Source organism: Mytilus edulis, chromosome 1, assembly GCF_963676685.1.
Source record: "Mytilus edulis chromosome 1, xbMytEdul2.2, whole genome shotgun sequence".
NCBI lineage: Eukaryota > Metazoa > Mollusca > Bivalvia > Mytilida > Mytilidae > Mytilus > Mytilus edulis.
In genome coordinates this window covers 58,728,643-58,742,466 of record NC_092344.1, presented here as the reverse complement: position 1 = coordinate 58,742,466, position 13,824 = coordinate 58,728,643, and the positions used below count along the sequence as shown (strand labels likewise).

The 13,824-nt window shown below is 33.0% G+C and overlaps 1 protein-coding gene across 1 annotated transcript in view; it reads right to left on the bottom strand.

The window, feature by feature from the left end:
- Window positions 1-13,824, bottom strand: part of LOC139514511 (plexin-B2-like) — a 77,456-nt gene that overhangs the window by 26,611 nt on the left and 37,021 nt on the right. Inside the window, exons 11-12 of the mRNA XM_071303869.1 lie at window positions 9,038-9,143; window positions 4,984-5,129 (exon numbers count right to left, since the gene is read on the bottom strand). Coding sequence (XP_071159970.1) covers window positions 4,984-5,129; window positions 9,038-9,143 — 252 coding nt within the window. The remainder of the gene's footprint in view (window positions 1-4,983; window positions 5,130-9,037; window positions 9,144-13,824) is intronic.

Here is a 13,824-nt window from a genome sequence, read left to right as displayed (position 1 = left end):
ATCATAAGTTTGACTTATTTTTGCCAAAGTGTTAATAGTGTTTGCTTCAAAAACAATAGCCACATGCAGTCGTTGTTCAGATTTACCGGACTCTATTGAAGGAATAGATAAATTGCCACAAAGAAATGTGGTAGACTTTCAGCATAATGGATATGGAAATATTTTTTGTGACTTTTTAACAGATGTAAATTGCTGTATTTTGAATGGTCGAAAAACCTTACATAATGATTTTACATTTGTATCCACTAGAGGAATGAGTGTGGTGGATTATTGTGTTTTGCCATACGAACATTTGGATAATTTTAACAATTTTAATGTAATCAGAACAAGTTCAATAGTTGAACAAATTAATGCATTGGGAAAATACGACTTGAAGAAAGCTATGCCCGATCATTCATTACTAACTTGGGATTTTACCTTGAATTTTGACTCAAATTGCTGTATAAATACACAGACAAGAGGAACTTCTGAGACAAAGAAAAAATATGATACAAGAAATTTACCGGAAGATTGGTTGTGTCAAGAATCTACTATCGCTGAAATTGATAATGCTATTTGTTTTTTAGAAAATTCAATTGCCGATCAAAGTAATATTGATAACATGTATGAAAATTTTGTGAAAATCGTTAAAACCGAAATGTGTAATAAATTACCGGCTAAAAATATTGTTCTATCAAATGGATTTAATATTAATAAAAGAAGAAGGTGTAAAAAAGAATGGTGGAATGAGGAACTTACTTTATTGTGGAATGAAGTGTGTAAAGCCGAAAAAGTGTGGATTAAATGTAAAATTAAGCGTAATAAACGGGAGTTGCGACATATATTTGTGAATAAACGTAGGATATTCGATAAGGCCGTTCAAAGTTCTAAACGAAAATATTGGTATTCCTTACAAGAAGATTTAATAAAGTCTTGTGATAATCCAAAGGAATTTTGGAGGAAAATTGGTAAAATAGGAGTTGGTAGTGAACGCCGAAGTTTTATCCCAATGGAAGTGAAATTAAGTGATGAGTCAGTATCATGTGATAAAAATGTAGTATTAGATAAATGGAAATGTGAATTTTCTAATATGTTAAATAGAAATAATCTTAATAATGTTGAATATATTCATAGTAATGAAAATGTGTATGATGATTATCTTGATAGCTTTATATCATATGAAGAAGTGTATAATGTACTGTTGTCTTCAAAAAATGGTAAATCGCCTGGCTGTGATGAAATTACGGTTGAACTTTTTAAGAATCAAACTGCATTGTTAGCTTTAACTCGAATTTTTAATATTTGCTTTGACTCTGGTAAGATACCTGCTTTATGGTCGAAAGGTATCATTACTCCGATTCCAAAGAGCTCTACTGCAGATCCAAGAGACCCTATGGCATACCGTGGAATAACTTTGGCTCCTGTATCTTATAAACTTTACTGTGGTGTATTAAACTCTCGTCTAACCGTTAAACTTGATGAACTTAATTTTCTCCATGATGAACAAAATGGTTTCAGAAAGGGACGAAATACTATAGACCATATTTCTACTTTGACTACTGTCATAGAAACACGTAAATTGCGTAAATTATCAACATTTGTAGCATTTATAGACTTTAAAAAAGCTTACGACTGGATAAACAGGGATTTGCTTTTTGGTAAATTGGAAAATTTAGGTATAAGTAGTAAAATGTTAAATGCTATTTTTTCACTTTATAGAAATGTATATTCATGTGTAAAAGTAAATGGTAATTTTACTGATTGGTTTGAGGTTAAATATGGTTTGAAACAAGGGTGTATTCTGTCTCCAATTTTGTTTAACATTTTTATTAACGACCTTGTAGATGAAGTTAAAAAATTAGATACTGGAGTAAAAATTGATGATGAAAAAATTTGTGTACTACTTTATGCAGATGATCTTGTATTTATAACAGAAAATGAGAAAGATCTACAAAAAATGTTGGATACTTTAAATATATGGTGTTGTAAAAATGATTTAGTTGTAAATCTAGAGAAATCAAAAATTGTACTTTTCAGAACTAAGTCTACACCAAAGACAAATTTTACTTTTGTACTTAATAATAATGATAAGGAAATTGTTCCTAGTTATACTTATCTAGGTTTACTGTTGTCAGAATTTTTAGACTACAATTGTATGGCTAAGGCAGTAGCTAAATCTGCAAGTAGGTCTTTAGGTTTATTAATAGCTAAATGTAAAGCTAATGGCGGTTTTCAATTTGATACATTTACAAAACTTGTCATGTCTGTCATTGAATACGGTGCCTCAATTTGGGGTCACCAGGATTTTTCTTGTATTAATGCTGTAAAAAATAGAGCAATGAGATTTTTTATGGGTGTGGGTAAATACACCCCTAACTTAGCCTTATATGGAGATATGGGTTGGATGCCCAGTATTATATCTCAGTGGACATGTATTTTTAGATTATGGTCGAGACTTACTAAAATGTCTCATTGTAGAGTTAATAAAAAGGTTTTCTTATGGGGCAATAAATGCTGTAATAGTAAATTTAGAAATTGGAATTATAGAGTCAATGTGAAATTTAAAGAAATGGATATGGAGTTTTTATGTAATACTGATTTTTCTATTGATAAAAATACAATTAAACAAATTGAAAAGGAAAATTTTTGTAGATATAAAGAGAAGTGGTACTCTGACTTAATGTACAATGAAAGAAGTAAATTGCGAACGTATAGAATGTTTAAGCAATGTTTTAATAAAGAAAAATATTTATGTATTAATATGCCTGGAAAATATAAGAGTGCATATGCTAAATTTAGATGTGGTGTTGCACCTCTGAGAATAGAAACTGGCCGATATGAAGGCATTATGGTTGACAATAGATTATGTTTTAATGAGCAATGTAAGAAAAATAACATTATTGAAGATGAGAAACATGTCTTAATTAACTGCCCAGTATATGCAGATTTACGAGCTATTTTATTTAGACATGCTAGCTCTTTTAATTGTGATTTTGTTAATTTGTCTGATGATGATAAATTCAAATTTTTATTCACTGATGAAAATGTGTGTTACTTTTTAGCCAAAATCTGCTATGATGTATTATTAAAAAGAAAAGGTATTTTATATAATTGTAGATAATTATAATGTGTTTTGTAGAAATTTTATAGTCTCTCATAACTCTTTTTAGAGTGGCTCATGTTGTTTTAAATATTACTGTAATTTTATAAATGTATAAATGTATGTCAATTTTGAGGTGAGACTCTAATAAAGTATTTGTCTTTGTCTTGTCTTTGCAGGAATCACACTATTTAATTATGATGTGTATATAATCCATATACAGCGTTTTTATAGCAAAGTCTTTTTTTTATCCTATGGTGTAGCGATCATAAATGAGTTAAAACTGGCAATTTTGCTACAAAATTGTTAAATTTCATACTTTGCAGCTGCTAACCTTTTTTAAACAAATATTTGACTATAAAAAGATTCAATGTATTTTAATTCGCAAATTTATGCAAATTTATAAGTTTAAAAAAAACACTTTTACACATAAAATTAGAGATATTAATTGTTTTGGTCAATATAAGGCCATCGCAGCCATACTTTGTTCATTCCGTTTGTGTTCTACATGAGAAAATCGGTTTGTTCAACACTATTGCCAATATTGGGGCTGTGTGATCGAGTATTCAATTAAAAGAACTTCTAAAATATAATTCATACAACTGTATGCAGATTTCTCTAAAATTCCAATTAATAATCTCACATTTCTTTGCTTATTTTTTCTTTTCAATTGTTTCATAGTTTGATATGCTAGGACCTTTATAGCGTAATGTATTTTACGGTTTTGCTCATTGTTGAAGGCCATCTAGTTAGCTGTAGCTGTTTAAAGTCATGTTTTTTGTCTTTGATGAATAGTTATCTCATTGGTAAACATAACATATCTGTTTATTCTTATACTTTATTTTAAATTATGTTAATTAAAAAATGTAAAGCTTTTGTATAAGACTAAAGTCCTGTGCTCTCCTAATTGGTAGATAATGTTAATAAAAAATATTTTGTGATCAATGGAATAAACTAGAGTGAAAAAAAGGAATTAAAAACTGAATGCTAAATGCACTTATTTGTTTTTCTACAACATGGAGAAGGTTACAAAGTAACGGGGTCATTAAGGAATCAAGTGCGAATCTACAGCGTTTGTAAACAAGGCTTGTGAATTCCCCAAAATGCAGCAAGACTCTATGCTTTTTTGTTGCAAAAGAAGGGGTTACAATTGTAATTTCATGAAGGATATCTGAAAACTTCTGATTTCTTAAGATAAACCAGATATCAGTTTATTGCAACACATAGATTTGGATAATAGTCAATATGATACTTTTTACTTAATTTGCCGCCATACAAGATTTAGAAATGATATTCTGTTATTGGAGTTCGTTATCAAATATATATATAAATGCAATAGACAGTAGTTGGCTGCACTGTCAATTCAGAAAACAAAATGAAACTATTGGAAGATATTTACTGAACATAGAAATAGGTGTCAGTTGTGTATTGACGTGATTATCATTACCAGTAGTTTCGTATCAGTTTGAGATGTCAGAGATGACCCTGTTTATCACCAGCCCAGTAGTCAGCACTTCGGTGTTGACATGAATATCAATTATATGGTCATTTCTATAAATTTTCTGTTTAAAAAACTTTGTATTTTTCAAAAAAATAAGGATTTTCTTACCCCAGGAGTAGATTACCTTAGCCGTATTTGGCACAACTTTTTGGAATTTTGGGTCCTCAATGCTCTTCAACTTTGTATTTGTTTGGCTTTTTAACTATTTTGATCTGAGCGTCACTGATGAGTCTTATGTAGACGAAACGCGCGTCTGGCGTATAAAATTATAATCCTGGTACTTTTGATAACTATTATAATCGTTATTTTGGACCAATTGGTAAATGCGAAGTCATACGCCTCGTAAGCATATCATTATCAACCAAATTGCAATAAAGAATCAGCACCATACATGTTACTGTACCTGCATTCAATAGGAAACGTATCGTCGTAAAACGAAATTTTATATCTATTTTGTCCTTCGAAACCAATATCAGAACCTTTAATTGTTATTGTTGTGTCTCCGGATTGGATGCCGTTCTTTGGTGAGAAATCTGATATCTTAGGTTCCTGAAAGAAAATGAATAAAATGTTTCTTTCTATTACTATTTCTTGTAAAGATTCTTTTAAATATCACTTGAAATTTATTTTAAATTGATTTCGTTTTAATATGAGAGTAAAACATATTCAATATCAATATCTGACAATCTGCTTAAAACTCTGTTCAAAATGTTTTATGTAACACCATACGTATGTTAATAAAGTTCGTATGATGTCAAAATGTCCGAGTCTAACGTATAATTTCAATATGAAAAAGCAGTAAAACGGGACAGACTTTGCGTTACTGCTGAGTAATAACAATTTGACAATTGGTAAGCGGCAATCATTGTCATAGATTCTATATGAAGTCACTAATCTGTGTCAATGTCAAAGAAAAAATCAATTATGAAACAGACCTTCTATTGACGGTATTATACTGTAGATTCACTGGGATATACGAGATACAAGCAGTCACTAAAATGTGTTTATTAAGGGACATAACAGAATGAATAAATCTTATAGTGAAAGTAAAGAACTTTTCAATATCATTTCATTTTGTAAAAAAGAAAGTTCTGCATGATTTCAACTTCATATGATTTAAAATATTAACTCGACCAGAAAGTTTACACAATTATTACCAATTTGAATGCTGACTGTCAGTTGAAAAATAATTAAAAAAACTCGACAAAACATTGCAATTAGATGTGGGACATTTGTAGGTAAAATATTTGTTCTTCACAAAGTAAGTTTTTTCATGACCTTCAAGATGAACTTGTATTTAAAATCAAATTGTTGTAGCAAAACCACTGTTAAATGACCTTTCAATTGGGCACAGGGATTAGCAGTGTATAGCAAAACATAAAAACTTTATATTATTTTGTTATAAATTTAATTATTCAAATTGTAATGGTTTTCATTCATTATTTTTTTTTCTTCAATTTTTCAAAAAGTATTCAACATGCAGACATCTTATACGTTCAGGTATTTTACATCCAATCTTTTATGGTAATATTCTTTACAAAGTACAAAAATGTCAGTATTCACCTCAAAAGCTTACAAAACCTTTAAACAGATTTATTAAGAAGGGATATAGTTACGATACTGTTGTCAGGTCATGGAAGATTGCATATTTTGGCTTTAATATTGATTCACTTATAGGGACTTTGCATCGGAACTTAACACATTTATTAAAAAAAAACAGTTGTCGGCATGACACGGGTTATGTTCTTCTCATATATTTTATGATAGTATGATACTAAACCCCAAGGAAGGGATTGTGCCTAATATTCATATGATGAAGACATAATCTTTTAATCAGTTTAATTGAGGTCTGGAGCTGGCATGTCAGTTAACTGCTAGTAGTTTGTTGTTATTTATGTATTATTGTCATTTTATTTGTTTTCTTTTGTTACATTTTCTGACATCGGACTCGAACTTCTCTTGAACTAAATTTTAATGTGCGTATTGTTATGCGTTTACCTTTCTACATTGGTTAGAGGTATAGGAGGAGGGTTGAGATTTCATAAACATGTTTAACCCCGCCGCAATTTTGCGCCTGTCCCAAGTCAGGAGCCTCTGGCCTTTGTTAGTCTTGTACGGTTTTTTTTTATTTACGTTTCTTGTGTATAATTCGGAGTTTAGTATAACGTCCATTATCACTACTGTAATAGTATACATTTTTGAAGGGGCCAGCTGAAGGACGCTTACGGGTGCGGGAGTTTCTCGCTACATTGAAGACCCGTTGGTGGCCTTCGGCTGTTGTCTGCACTATGGTCGGGTTGTTGTCGCTTTAACACACTCCCCATTTCCTTTCTCAATTTTGTTTGACTCCACTGGTTTAATATACCTCAATAGTAATTTTCAAGTAAATAGGCAAAATATCGGCATTAGGTTTCTTTTATGAAATTTTATGAATTTGTCATGTTATTTTTAGGACCAGTGTATAGTATATAAGGGATCTCGGTATTTTTTGTAAATTCTTAGTTATTCCGAGGTTTGTACTTACATAATCAAAACGCTGGAAACCACCTGCGGAGCATGGTCTGCTTATGCTGCATTAGGACTGAGACAGCCCCGTTTTGGTGGTGGTGTTTGTGTTATGTAGTCTCTAGTGTTTCTATGTTGTGTTTTTTGTACTATTGTTTTTTATGATATTTTCCCTTTTTTGCCATGACGGTGTCAGTATATTTGCTACGAATGATTTTAAATGTTCCTTTGGTATATTTCGACTCTGTTTTATTCGATAACGAATTCCAAAGTATGATTTTTTATTTTGGAAATAATACTGATAGAAGCTGTGACTGCTTCAAAATCCGCATACTATTATTTGGCGTGAATAGAATACAGAATTCACTTTTGGGGGTTTTGAACACGTTAATTGATATTCTTCAAGCAATGTTTTCATGTATCTACTACATGTTTTGATTTTGGGTCATAAACGGATACTACAAACATTGTGTCTATTGTTTTTATAAGCACAAAGTCTATTTAAAAAAAAACTATTTACATCTGTATAGGGTGAAATTTGGAAAATCTTTAAAATAAATATATGGCCATGTTTTGTTGTTTATGAAGTGATAAATCAAGATATGATTGTAAAGCTTGGTAAACGTCAATTTAACTATTAGTTAAGATATTTTCATGTATTTTGATTTTTGTTTTGAATAAATTTGATACAAGAAAATTTAAAAAGTATAAGAAACAATTTTAACAAGTAATTCTTAGTTGTTTTAACCTATATCATTATTGTATAAAGTTTTACACTGTTAATGTCTCATAAGTCAGTATTTTGGATGGATTTTGATTGTTTTATGTGAAAATACTATAAATGTTGTAGATCTTTGATGGCAATGAATATGTGACACTTTAATAAAAAATCTAAATTTATATAAATATAATCATGATTGGAAACTTGCACATACAGATTCTTCCACTGCAACGAGTGTGATGCGATACTTATCCACTCGAGACAGTTAATTTTTCAAATTTAAAACGCGAAGCTTGCCGAGCGTTTTAAATATTTAAAATGTAACTGTCGAGAGTGAATAAATATCATATTACACGAGATTTTGTGGTGGAATCTGTTTCTCTAATGATTATCAAACAATATGCAGGCAAAGTTATTCCTCTTTTTTGAATGATCTACAAAAAGGTGTGTTCTTTCTATGTGACGTCATCAGACAGAGTCGCCTTTTTGCATGCCGTCACAATAGGATTTTCAGAGAACAGCAAGATAATTCGACGTCCTAATCGGATTTTAACCAATGAAGAACAGAGATCAAACGAACCACACGTTGATTACATTTTTTTCATACAATGGGTGCAAAAAAGTGATAAATTGACAAATAAAATTGAGAAAAGAAATGGGGAATATGTCAACGCGACCACAACCCGACCATAGAGCAGACAACAGCCGAAGGCCAAGAATTAGAGAAAAGGTAATATCAACTTTGTTGGTGTGCATAATAAAATATGATATTAAATTAATACTATCGCTTCTATTTCTAGCTAGAGCTTACATAACGATTCATTTACCGTTATCACAACGAAAAATAGCAAAAACATTTATTAAATACATCTCTTTCCTGAAAATTAACATTTTGACGTTCTTTTTATGATAACACAAATAGCGTAAAATACACCTTAATAATACGTTTATTTGATTTATAAATTTATAATATAAAATAACTGTATTTGGTATATTGCATAATGTTAATGATTTACGATAAAATCTGCTAAAAAAACCCATAATATTTTACTTTCTTACATGTCTAAACTTTTTATAAAATGGACTTAATATTAATATTCATTACCAAAATGACCCAGACCAAACTTACCTCTTTTCAGAAGTCATAGAATCGAGCATAATGCATCTTATGTTTAAGCAACTTAAAACACTTATTACTAAAGAATGAACACAATATCCTTCTTTGACATACCTTAAAACTGAAGTAGATGCTATCGGAACTGCTTTTATTTCCATTAACTGAAACATATGTTATGTTTGAGTTTGAAGCGTCCCACTTTCCAGTAACACAGGTCAACCTGTTCAGATTTAAAACAAGAAAGGTTCACAAGATGAAAATATTTAAAACATTTTGTTTTATGTACACGTGTTTACATTGATAAAGTGTAGACGAGGTACACACTACAGCTGTTTCTGAATGGGAAAATAAATGTTGTTTTTTTTTCGTTATAAAGATCGTTAAAAAAGCAGTATATAACCAAATATTACAATTCTAATATAAAACTCATGTAAATATTGTTTCTAAGTATCGAGCTTGATAAGAACATCCATTACAGATTTAACTCTGTAGAATCTTTTTTGATGAATGCAAAGCTATGAAACAGAGTGAACACTAGTCACATATTATTTTTTTTTCATAGACGATTGTCTGTTTCCCTTAAAAATATGATAATTATATAGTCTGATTTTAAGGGGATAGTAGACTTATGATTTTAGATTAGATTTTCTCTGTATCCCCGTCCTGGTTTTTTATATTTTTTTTAAAATATATTGTCTTTCGATAAGGCTTTGTTATTGCTGTCTTTATAAAGAACACAAGCTACAATTTATTTATTATGGAATACCAAAATCTGTCATTTACACAAATGTTCAAAGTGTGAAAAGATCATCTAACAGAATAACATGCAAAATGTCTTAATTTGTCTGATTTGGTCAATGTTACTTTCAGATTTCCATGATTAAACTTGAAACTAGAGGCTCTCAAGAGCCTGTATCGCTCACCTGATTCTACTTGGGTTTTTGAAATCATATAAAAAAATATAAAAATTTGGCTAAAAGTGACAACACAACCTCATTTATAAGGAAAGGAACATGTTTAATTTCATTCAAAAGTCCCCCACTGGCGGCCATCTTGGATGACGGATCGGCTACAAAGTAACACCCCTTGGTCAGCACCTCATAAGGAACATTCATGCCATGTTTGGTTTTATTCCATTCAGTGGTTCTCTAAAAGAAGTCATTTGTATGCATTTCCCATAGGGTCCTATGTTAAACTAACCCCTGCTGGCGGCCATCTTGGATGATGGATCGGCTACAAAGTAACAACACTTGGTCAGCACCTCATAAGGAACATTCATGCAATGTTTGGTTTTATTCCATTCAGTGGTTCTCTAAAAGAAGTCATTTGTATGCATTTCCCATAGGGTCCTATGTTAAACTAAGTCCCCCGCTGGCGGCAATCTTGGATAATGGATCGGCTACAAAGTAACAACACTTGGTCAGCACCACATTAGGAACATTCATGCCATGTTTGATTTCATTCCATTCAGTGGTTCTCTAAAAGAAGTCATTTGTATGCATTTCCCATAGGGTCCTATGTTAAACTAAGTCCCCTGGTGGCGGCCATCTTGGATAATGGATCAGCTACAAAGTAACAACACTTGGTCAGCACCACATTAGGAACATTCATGCCATGTTTGGTTTCATTCCATTCAGTGGTTCTCTAAAAGAAGTCATTTGTATGCATTTCCCATAGGGTCCTATGTTAAACTAAGTCCCACGCTGGCGGCCATCTTGGATGATGGATCAGCTACAAAGTAACAACACTTGGTCAGCACTACATAAGGAACATTCATGCCATGTTTGGTTTCATTCCATTCAGTGGTTCACTAGAAGAAGTGATTTGTATGCATTTCCAATAGGGTCCTATGTTAAACTAAGTCCTCCGCTGGCGGCCTTCTTGGATAATGGATCAGCTACAAAGTAACAACACTTGGTCAGCACTCCATAAGGAACATTCATGCTATGTTTAGCTTTATTCCATTTAGTGGTTCTCTAGAAGAAGTCATTTGTATGCATTTCCCATAGGGTCCTATGTTAAACTAAGTCCCCCGCTGGTGGCCATCTTGGATGATGGATCGGCTACAAAGTAACAACACTTGGTCAGCATCCCATAAGGAACATTCATGCTATGTTTTGTTTTATTCCATTCAGTGGTTCTCTAAAAGAAGTCATTTGTATGCATTTCCCATAGGGTCCTATGTTAAACTAAGTCCCCGGCTGGCGGCCATCTTGGATGATGGATCAGCAACAAAGTAACAACACTTGGTCAGCACCTCATAAGGAACATTCATGCCATGTTTGGTTTCATTCCATTCAGTGGTTCTCTAAAAGAAGTCATTTGTATGCATTTCCCATAGGGTCCTATGTTAAACTTAGTCCCCCGCTGGCGGCCATCTTGGATGATGGATCGGCTACAAAGTAACAACACTTGGTCAGCACCCAATAAGGAACATTCATGCTATGTTTGGTTTTATTCCATTCAGTGGTTCTCTAAAAGAAGTCATTTGTATGCATTTTCCATAGGGTCCTATGTTAAACTAAGTCCCCGGCTGGCGGCCATCTTGGATGATGGATCAGCAACAAAGTAACAACACTTGGTCAGCACCTCATAAGGAACATTCATGCCATGTTTGGTTTCATTCCATTCAGTGGTTCTCTAAAAGAAGTCATTTGTATGCATTTCCCATAGGGTCCTATGTTAAACTAAGTCCCCCGCTGGCGGCCATCTTGGATGATGGATCGGCTACAAAGTAACAACACTTGGTCAGCACCCCATAAGGAACATTCATGCTATGTTTGGTTTTATTCCATTCAGTGGTTCTCTAAAAGAAGTCATTTGTATGCATTTCCACTAGGGTCCTATGTTAAACTAAGTCCCCTGCTGGCGGCCATCTTTGATGATGGATCGGCTACAAAGTAACAACACTTGGTCAGCACCACATAAGGAACATTCATGCCATGTTTGGTTTCATTCCATTCAGTGGTTCACTAGAAGAAGTCATTTGTATGCATTTCCAATAGGGTCCTATGTTAAACTAAGTCCCCGCTGGTGGCCATCTTGGATAATGGATCGGCTACAAAGTAACAACACTTGGTCAGCACTCCATAAGGAACATTCATGCAATGTTTGGTTTCATTCCATTTAGTGGTTCTCTAGAAGAAGTCATTTGTATGCATTTCCCATAGGGTCCTATGTTTAACTAAGTCCCCGGCTGGCGGCCATCTTGGATGATGGATCGGCAACAAAGTAATAACACTTGGTCAGCACCTCATAAGGAACATTCATGCCATGTTTGGTTTCATTCCATTCAATGGTTCTCTAAAAGAAGTCATTTGTATGCATTTCCCATAGCGTCCTATGTTAAACTAAGTCCCCCGCTGGCGGACATCTTGGATGATGAATCGGCTACAAAGTCACAACACTTGGTCAGCACCTCATAAGGAACATTCATGCCATGTTTGGTTCCATTCCATTCAGTGGTTCTCTAGAAGAAGTTCAAAATGTAAATTGTTAACGACGACGACGACGGACGACGGACGCCAAGTGGTGAGAAAAGCTCACTTGGCCCTTCGGGCCAGGTGAGCTAAAACCCGGACAGATAGGAATAATTTCTATGTGAAATACGACAAGAATTTGTATTTGTTTACAAAAACAAGAATTCAGAAATTTTGGTAACTTGTGAAGTTAATTTAAACTTTATTGTAACACGGAAATTACCGAAGTTTGGACGTCACAACATCTGACGCCATGTTTCGTCTGTTTCATTTTCCATTATCAGTGAGGTCAAAACAAAGTTCCTTAGTAATCACAGGTACTTCATTTAAAACTCACAAAATCATAATTGATGATAACATATTTAGCGTAAAAGTTCCGTCCAGCCATGGGAACACAGAAAAAAAACTCTGCAAGCAATACATTCCGGGATTTTTTTATAATGGCCATGCGGCATGTGGGGTAAACTCCGGTGCACTGGTTGACCATGACTACTTAAATAAATAAAACTAAATAAATAAATAATCTTTATTTCAAGAGGATGATCCCATTAGTTAAAACTAATCTTCCTGAGAGAACTTATGTTCACCTGCCACATAATTCCCCACATCAAAGAACAGTGATAATGACGTTGGTTATACTGTTGAATGTGATCACGGTAAGTCATGTAAGCCCATAGACTAACTCAAAACTTTAATTACGCCCACCCACGCCAATAATTCACAATCAGTCTGGTTCTTAAAAAAAGTTGGTGAAAAAACTGACAATATAGGTGCAATTTGGGTACTCTCATGTTAGCAACTTCACAGCTACACATTTATTTTCATGACTTCCTTTCAGGCTTTGGCAAACTCTCAACAAATCTTTTCACTGATTATGTCACATAGATCACTTTATTAGATACAGTCCCAGGAGATGGAAATTGTTTTGTTTTCTCTTTCTTTAAATTTAATCATAAAAGGAGACTTGGAGACTTGAATCTGGCTAGTACATTTAAGTACAAACAATTTAACTGTATATATTGTATGCTCCCATATCATGCATATTGTCCAAAAAAGGATTTTATGGGAAGATGGAGTTCATATGATAACCCATGATAATACCATGACTTTGATAGGTATATACATGTACAGGGCATGTTACTTGGGAGTATGTAATGTATGTGGGCTACATCCTAAAACATTCAAGCTGCAACAGTCACCTGTATATTTTATGCATCAGTTTAAACCTGATCAAAAATATTTTCACTCTACAGAGTACTTTATCACAATATCAGGTTCACATTTCAACCTATTTAGCAATACACACTTATGGTTATATAACATCACAGTACCAAAACTGCACTTAGTAACCAAAATTGCACCTATTCAACAACAAAAAAAAAGCTGTGGAAATCGTTTTCTTTCACCATGTGCAGTTATTTC